The sequence below is a fragment of the Kryptolebias marmoratus genome, linkage group LG20 (assembly GCF_001649575.2).
Source record: "Kryptolebias marmoratus isolate JLee-2015 linkage group LG20, ASM164957v2, whole genome shotgun sequence".
In the NCBI taxonomy this organism is placed as follows: domain Eukaryota; kingdom Metazoa; phylum Chordata; class Actinopteri; order Cyprinodontiformes; family Rivulidae; genus Kryptolebias; species Kryptolebias marmoratus.
Genome location: NC_051449.1, coordinates 11,347,968 through 11,356,438, shown reverse-complemented (window position 1 = coordinate 11,356,438; position 8,471 = coordinate 11,347,968). Strand labels below are relative to the sequence as shown.

The following is an 8,471-nucleotide window of genomic DNA, read 5'->3' as shown; positions in this document are numbered from 1 at the left end:
CAGAGCTTGATTTCCTCTTTCAGTCATGTGATGTGATGTTATTTCAGTATAAGACAACTTTAAAAAGATACTCATTCCAATGTTATAAAACCCAACCAAAATAACAAAAAAATCCAAAAGAAACAAAATCTGCTCAGGGTTTATGTTAACATTGATGGTTAATGGGTCTTTAAACTCCACCAAAAATGAAATAAACAGCCGAAATGACACGAAAGAGCTGTTTGAGAAGGAGAAGTCTGACCATATGAATGTAATATGCATTTATGCTCAGGTTTGTTAAAGTTAAATATGCAGATGAAGGGGGCTTTGTTTACATTGAGTGAGTACCTGCATACCAGTGCATCTGAGAAACTCAGACTCATGACTGAGCAACTTAAACGCCCCACACATTATTTTAAAGCCTTAAAATGCTGCAAAAAAAGGAAGATTTTGCAAGTTCTGAAGGAGGCCTATAAAAGGAGCGCTTACTCACCACCTCACACCTCACACATGCCTACGACGTGCTAACAAACGACAAGACTAACCATCTTTGGAGCACGCCAGCGTGGGTGACCAGTAGGATCCTTGCACACCGAAATGGAAGTTTTATTATTTATTGTAGCAAAAAATAGAACTTTAAACTATGTGTTTATAAAAAGATAGGTGTTTATTGAAAAGCTGAAGCACAAACAAGTCAAACGAGGTAGCTCACTGATAGTTTTTAACATCTATAAATACAGAAATACACCTTCGAAACACAAAAATAAGAGCAATACGTCCATAATACTGCCTGGTACTTATAGAGGAAGTACTCTGTTGTAGTAGTAGTACAGGGTTGTAGTAAGTATTGCTGCTGGAAATAATTTATAAGCAACTAACAAGACAAAAACAAATCTCTAGTGGAACTGAGACTAGTCAATAAGTACATATTTACAGATTTGTTTGCACTGAAGCCAGATTCAGTATGTGAATTATTTAAAAACAAAAACACATTTTACTCATTAAATAGTTTAATAATAGTTCAGTGATTTATAACAAAGAGCTTCCTAGGTGCTTGTCAGCAGACCTTTTCCCACACATTTTGATTCAACTATTAAACGAGTTCAGGCCTTTGGGGACTCAAAAGGCTACCAGGGTCTCCATGGTGACGGAGACAGAGTGAGGCTGGGCTGCCTGTCGGACTCCCCTGAGGAGGAACCCCGGCTCGGCTCCGAGTCCGCCTCCTCCAGGTCCGAGGCGAGCTCGTCGGTGGAGGCGGAAGACGGGGCCGGGGACGCCGGGGACACCGGGGACGTGTGCGGGGACAGGGGCCCGGGCCCGGTGCAGCCGTCAGCCCGGAGCTCGTCGTTGAGGGGCATGCTCTCCAGCAGCTGGTTCAGCAGCTCCGCCGCCACCGCCGGCTCCATTCCCGTGCAGCCGGACACGAACGTGTGCACGTCGTGCATGCACTGGATGTAGCCGGCGGCGAACCGCTCACTGGCCTCCCGGTTCAGGGCGTCCACCTCTGGTGGGGGAAGAGGAAGAGACGAAGAGAAAGCGCCGTTATTTTAAAAACTAAACCGTTAGCCAACGCGTAGCCGAACTCTGCTCTGATTGGCTGAGCTCCGGTCCAAGCGCACCCGCTCTGGCATCATTTAAGCGGTTTAATATTAATCCGCTGGACGTCTTAAAGAACTATATTTTTAGGCGGAGGGAATACTTTTGGACTGTTTGTGTGGTTAAACACTTTTTTCTGTTAAAACACTTTTTCAAACGTTCATAAATGGTAGCAGAAGCAGACGTGAATTAAAAAATTACCTTGAGCCCGGTTCTGCAGGATGCTCTCTACTTGCTTCACCGTCACCTCCAGCACTTCGGCGTTCTCCATCTTCGACTGTACCTGCGGCGGATGACGAAACGCGTCAAGCTTAACTTACCTCAATTAACGAGTTTTATTGTCTAAGAAAATAAATAAATAAATTTCGAGTTATCTTACATCTGAGTCCGTGATGAGAACCCTGAGTTCCCGCAGGCTCTCGTTGATGCGGGTCCTCCTCCTCTTCTCGACCAGAGGTTTTCTCGTCGAACCGGGAGCCGTCATGGCGCAGGGACCCCGTCCACCTGGGCTCACCTTCTGGTCGGGTCTGACCCACGAGCCGCCTCTTTCCGTCCTGTCTGGAGCCATGCGGGACCGAGGTTCAGGCTGGAGGCTGTGACCGATGTGACAGATGGTCTGAGGCGGGTGGGACATATATGTCCACTCATTTACATGTGAATGACAGACAAATGGAGGAGGGGGGCCTGAACCTGAAACACCCAGTAAAGTTGGTTAACATCACCCCACTGTGGCTCATATATCTGCCTCTTCTCACATTGGATCATTAGTTGTTGTTTTTTTTTTTTTTTCCTCCCATTTCAGCTTTAATTGGGAACCATCAGCTCACATCTGGACCAGGTCTCCCCACTTTAAAAACAGGAGCTAATGTCAATTCAAGTGAATTAAAAGTACTCAGCTGTCCAAGTACGGCCTATTGTGGTAGTCTGGACAAACCCCCACCGTATCTGATATGACTGAATGAACTGTGGCCGCAGTTTAATGAAGAAGTGATGGCTTCATGCACCACAGACACCACCGTCTCAGGTGGGGTAGGAGCTTCATCCTGTAGCCGGTGGGCTGGCATTCCATCCGCCTCCGGCGTTGTGTCCTCGGGCAAGACACTTCACCCGCCGTGCCTGCTGGTGGTGGTTGGAGGGCCCGGTGGCGCCAACTGGACGGCAGCCTCATTCAGCATAGCTCACCACAATCAGTGTGTAAATGTGTGGATGAACGGGTGAATGACTGATTGTAGCATGACTTGATAAAACACCTATACAAGCACAGGCCATTTATCGTTTAGCTCTGTCTTTGACCCACAGAACCCCCGTGTGAATGAAACTCCTTGTTTTGCACCTTTTGGCGCTGCTTTAGTACCACTGTTTCCAGTTTGGGGGGTTCTCAAAATGGCCTCCACTGCACATTTTGTTTCAGCTCGTTTCAGAATCTAATGTACGTGAACCACTCGCCCTTTTGCCTCTCTGTCTTTAAAGACCTAGTTAATTAGCTTTTTATTTATTTGCATTATTCAAGTATCTTTCGAGTACCACCAGTGGTACTTGTACCACAGTTTAGCCGTGTGCAAAAGTCCTGAGCCTGTATTTGTTTTTATTTTATTTCATTTTTTTTTGTCCAAGAAGCCAAATTATTAGAAGTGGTAGTCAATATGCAGACTACTTTACTGGACCTAGTTTGCTACAAAACACTGTTTGTTTTAGATTTTGCTGAAAAGAAAATGCTGTTTGCATAAAACAGTGTATTGGGGCAAACATGCAGTTGATGCAGCCTTCAAGCTACGTGTTAGATCTTAGTTTTTTCTTGTAAGAACATGTCCTCCTTAGATTTTATGAAAAGGACACAAACTGCAAGTCTTTCTGATAAGTGACCAATGACCACTTAAAAGAACTCTATGAAGACAGACATTTGCTTCACGGTGGAGTAATAGAACAGTCCGATGTCTAAAAGGTGTAAATCACATGCAGCATACAAAATAAACAACCCAACAGTGTTTGCACTTTACAGATCTCCCTGTTTTAGCCGATGTTTGCCATTTATTTATATTCTAATCCAAATCTTACACATTATAAGGCCTATATGAAACATAAACCATATCATTACTCTTAAGACCTTTTCACAAACAGTGACAGAGCTTTTTGTAATCATATGTCTGTATTGTTAGTTTGCAGGGAGCTGTTGTAGGGCGTGTGCTCATGGGTTAAATAAATAGGTGGAAACAGAAAACACCATTCTAGCCTAAATTTACTGCATAAAAATTGGATAGATTTCTTTGAAAATTTAAATTATCTATTGTTAAATTATCTATTAGTTTGAACTGTTTTCATACAGATTGGCCCAAACATTATAATTTCTCCTTGGTGGTAGTAACCTGCTGATAACTTTAATGCAGCGTAGCTGCTGTCTGAGCCAATTTGAAACATCCCAACATTTCCGGATGATAGTGTTAGGGACTCGACTGAGAGGAGGATTTTCAGCTTTAAATAAAATGCGGAAAACGCTTCCATATTTGGAACTCGACTTCAAAATAAGAGCGCGGCGCGTGGCAAGAGCCCCACGAGGGGGTTTTTAAATGGTTTTCTCCGCACGGAAAAGCTTCGGTAGCTCAGCTGGTTCCGTCTGAAGCACGACGAGCCGCCTGTGTGTGGATTTGAGCCCCTCGCGAAGCTCCCCCCGCTTTTATTTTGAAGGCGCCGGGGAGGCCCCTTTTCCCTTCGGGCCCACGCAGCGCTCGTTCGTCACAGCGTACGCCGCTCTGAGGTCACACATCCCCGGGGGCGACGCCGCCGCGCCGCTATAAAGTCTCCCTGCCGGGCGCCGTGGCCGAAAAGCAGCTCGGCCCGAAGAAGCCAGGAGACAAAAAGAAAGAGAGAAAAACCGCACACCGAGCTCACAAACATGGTGAAGATCACCTTCCAGCCGGTGGCGGCGCAGAAGCCCGAAAAAGACAACGAGCACCCGGACAAGATCACTGTTCCCCAGCCTCATCATGTGAGTTTGCACACTTTTATTCCTCTTATTTCTTTGTTCCCTCTGCTGTGGCATTCGTCTTAGTGTCTTTGTGTACCTCTAATAGGGTTTACTCCAATGCAGAAGTTGTTTTGTTGTTCTTTAAACGCATTTTTATACAAGTGAATTATAAAATGTCCTTTAAAAATATGCTGGTTTGGCTTTTATGCGAGGTTGCATTAAAGTGTTTTGTGCAATGATGGCACCACTGCAGATTGTGGTCCCGTCTATAGGTGCGCTTTGGGATTTCTGTACATTTTATTGCTTGCAAGTACTTCACACAAAAAAATATAAATAAATAAACGCTATCATGACACAACTAGGAACTCGTCCAGCCTCTCCGTGTCGGTGCGCATTCACCTGCAGAAATGTGGGGTCATTTAGGGGGAGAAGACGAGCTGAGGTGTAATACCGCCCGCGTCCTGCAGGGGACGTCAGGGCGCGTTATCATGACTGGCAGTTCAAATGAGCTCAATGAAACAGACATCTGAGCCCAAAATGAGCTGTTACAGTCAGGAACTGCAAGGATAAACACCTGTGTAGTATTTGACACATTTAAAGAGGAAAATATGGATATATATTATATATTGTGCCAATATCCACATGCAAAGAAGTGATGGTTGTAGATTCGATGCACATCAGATTATCTACTTCCCAGGAGTACAACCTAATTATATATCTGTCACTCAACAGATGGGCTCCTGTCAAAGCTTCATCCTTGTTCCGACACTGTAGCGTACACAGTATAAAAATAAATAAATTTAAAAAACCCACTTGATGACGTCTCCAGAAACATACATTTTCATCTGTTTGCTACGTCAGTAGAAGGCTGTCAGAGGCTGCGTGGATTTTGATTGGCCAAAATGAGATCTGAGGCGTCAGAGCCAGCGCGTGTGTATTTCTATTAATACGTCCGCCTCTGCCGAGGGACTCCTGCTTTACGCAATTGTCCTTGTTCCAACCCACTCGGAGAGGTGGGGATTCAATATGAGCAAATATGGAGCGTGGAAGTGGGCCCTCCAAGAATAGACCCCAGACGGCCACGTGCCAGCATTCTTCGTCAGAGCCCCTGCACAATCTGTTCTCCCCGCTTCCGCTCTCCATGGAAACCATAGTAGAGCGAGGCATCGGATCGACCGAGAGACTGTGGGCGGGCAGCTGGCGCGCCTTGCTCCGCTCCGTCCTACGTCTACCAGATCTCCTCGCCTGACTAACAGCCTGGCAGCCGGCCCTACCGTCAGATTTTACGCTGTTACGTTTCCAGGCTTGGTGAAGGAAAGCGCGGCTCTCTCTCTGACACGGCTGCTGCCTCGATTGACACGAGGGCCTTAAAGTGGAACAGTCAAAACAATTAGTTGCATTTACATATAATACTAGTCAGAGCCATGAACAGAATGATGCAGGTTATTTTAGGTCACTGTGATGATCCAGATGTGATTGTTAACAAAGTGGCTTTTCCTTTCCTTACAGGGGCTGGTGGTTCCTATCATGAGGCCTAAAAAGCCCTTTCCTCTGGGCCTGTGCTGCCTCGTCCTCAGCCTCCTGGTCTTCTTGGCAGGACTGGTGCTGGCCTCCGTCTACATCTACCGCTCCCACTTTATACCTCAGGTTAGTTGAGCGCACCGTTCTCCCCTAAGCACGCGCAAACCGAAACACAGCGCGCTGACTCTGCTCTCATCTCGTCCCAAAAAGCAGATCCCAGAGGACAGCTTGTTCCACTGCCGGGTGGTCTTCGAGGAATCCGTGTACGCTCCCCTGAGGGGACGGCAGGAGCTGGAGGAGAACGTCGGCATCTACCTTGAGGACAACTACGAGCAGATCAGCGTGCCCGTGCCCCATTTTGGAGGCACCGACCCCGCTGACATCGTCCATGACTTCCAGAGGGTAAGCTCTGACTCCGTTGTCCTCTTGTTCCGCCTTTGTGTTCTAAAGGGTTTGACCTAACGCTCCGTCTTTATTGGTTCGCTCCAGGGCCTCACAGCCTATCACGACATTGCCTTGGACAAATGCTACATCACTGAGCTGAACACGACCTCGGTGATGCCCCCGCGGAGCCTGTGGGAGCTGCTCATCAACGTCAAGGTGAGGCACTTAATAACACCGGGGACGTTCTCTAAAACAGTCAGACACCTGGGTGGGGGTGGGAGGACGGCGCGCTCCTTTCGCCGGGTGATTAATTTGTGCCTCTTTGTCACAGAGAGGGACGTACCTGCCTCAGACGTACATGGTTCAGGAGGAGATGGTGGTGACCGGAAGGGTGAGGAACATGAGGCAGCTGGGCCCGTTCATCCACCGGCTCTGCTTCGGCAAGGAAACGTACCGCCTCAGACGCCGCAGCCAGCGCCAACGTGAGTGCAACTCCCTGCCCGCCGCCCACCCCCCCACGCGATAATGCTCGCTTACGGCCCCGATTCCAGCTGGGTCACTTCCGCCCACCGTCACTCTCTCTTTCACACCAAAGCCCGCATGAGAAGTTGAGTCATGTGACGTGTCAGCGTGAGCTCAGGGTTCGGCGTGTGGACGGCGGTGACAGCTAGAACCAAATAGGGACTTCCTGGTGAACGCTTCGGCGTGGGGAAGCTGCCGTAACAGTTTGACGGTGGCGTCCGTTTGTTTGTTTGTGTGTGTGTGTGTGTGTGGGTGCAGCCCGGGAACATCCTCCTGTGTGAGTCACTCGCAGTCCACACACACTGTGGAGGAGGTAGTGATGCGCATGAATGATAGCGGTGTCGTCGCCGTCCTCGATTGGCGCTAGAGCTCCAGAAATGATGCAGTAAACTCCCCCCCCGCCGCCTCTGAGAACATATTTGGATGAAGCTGTGGGAACCTCTGCCGCTGATTCAAAGCGGGCGCCGCGCGTAGGCAGGACAGCAGTCAAAGCAAATAGTACGAGCAGTTTCAGTGCCGTGCGGATTCCTTTTATGTGTGTGTGTACATACATATTTTCTTTTTCTCTAAGTGTCTCGTCTCCTCTTCCAGGTATCGAGAGGCGCGAGACAAAGAAGTGTCACCGGATCCGTCACTTCGAAAATACTTTTGTGGTCGAGACCGTCATCTGCGATAGGCTGTAAATCTGCGGCGGAAATCTCAGCCAGCCGACACCGAAGCCAATTTCAAACCATACCTCTTGAATTCTTTATGCGTCAAACTGCACTTTAAGAGCATCTTGTCCAGTAGTTTAAAGTTTTTTTTGTTTAAGAGTTCTCGTCTCGTTAAAAAAAAAAAAAAAACGCTCTTTCACCGTCAACGTAGGAATGTGAACGTCTTTGTTTTTTATTTTTTCCCATTTATAATCGTGAGTGGCGTGTTCAGATTTAACTGTAAGATGTCGATGTGAGCCCGTCTGTGGCATTCAGAGCCCATGTCAGACTCGTCCTTGTGTTTTGTTTTTGTTATTTTTTTCGAGTAATCCGGTGCAGATTAATGTAAAGAAGCTGCTCGCACGCTGCACTACTTGATTCCTGTTCATTTGGTCTAAATGGCGAAACATACCTCATGTAGTTCTGATGTTAATTTGCTGGTTTATATCATTAATGACTTGTGTATATAACTGATTTGTTCCTAAGCAATATATTCTGTGAATTTATTTATTTTTTCTTTGTTTCCTTCTTAACATTGTTGTTCCATGCATAGATTTTTATCCGAACTCGTTTTGTGAAAGATAATTTCCTTCGGTACGAAGCGTTCCTGTTCGTTGGCTCTAAATGGCTTTAGACTGTAACTAGTAGCAGCGCTGCAGAGGGACAAAGGGAACCAACGTCTGCGGAGAGCGACGCCGTGCGCCGTCTAAAGGGCGACGATGTTTCTGAAGAATGACTCGCTCTCTGGAGATGATGTGAGAGGACACTTTGTTTTGCTCTTCCTCCTCTTCACCGTGGTCTCGGTCCCCCCCCCC

At 47.3% G+C, this 8,471-nt stretch overlaps 2 protein-coding genes across 3 annotated transcripts; one reads left to right on the top strand and one right to left on the bottom strand.

Moving 5' to 3' along the window:
• Positions 1-647: 647 nt before the first annotated feature.
• Positions 648-2,363, bottom strand: hes6 (hes family bHLH transcription factor 6). The gene is made up of 3 exons (XM_017422431.3): positions 1,955-2,363; positions 1,777-1,858; positions 648-1,483 (listed from the first exon to the last, which is right to left on the bottom strand). Exons 1-3 carry the CDS (start codon positions 2,207-2,209, stop codon positions 1,107-1,109), a joined length of 714 nt encoding a protein of 237 aa, XP_017277920.2. The 5' UTR covers positions 2,210-2,363; the 3' UTR covers positions 648-1,106.
• Positions 2,364-4,321: 1,958 nt separating this feature from the next.
• itm2cb (integral membrane protein 2Cb) lies at positions 4,322-7,823 on the top strand. Of its 2 annotated transcripts, none has more exons than XM_017422388.3 (6): positions 4,322-4,558; positions 6,047-6,184; positions 6,272-6,460; positions 6,548-6,658; positions 6,774-6,924; positions 7,556-7,823. In XM_017422388.3, the coding sequence occupies exons 1-6, from the start codon at positions 4,466-4,468 to the stop codon at positions 7,645-7,647; spliced, it is 774 nt and encodes a 257-aa protein (XP_017277877.1). In that variant the 5' UTR covers positions 4,322-4,465; the 3' UTR covers positions 7,648-7,823. The 2 variants fall into 2 exon arrangements, with proteins under 2 accessions (XP_017277877.1, XP_017277876.1); XM_017422387.3 differs by having other exon boundaries at positions 4,325-4,558; positions 6,269-6,460.
• The last annotated feature ends 648 nt before the right edge of the window (positions 7,824-8,471 follow it).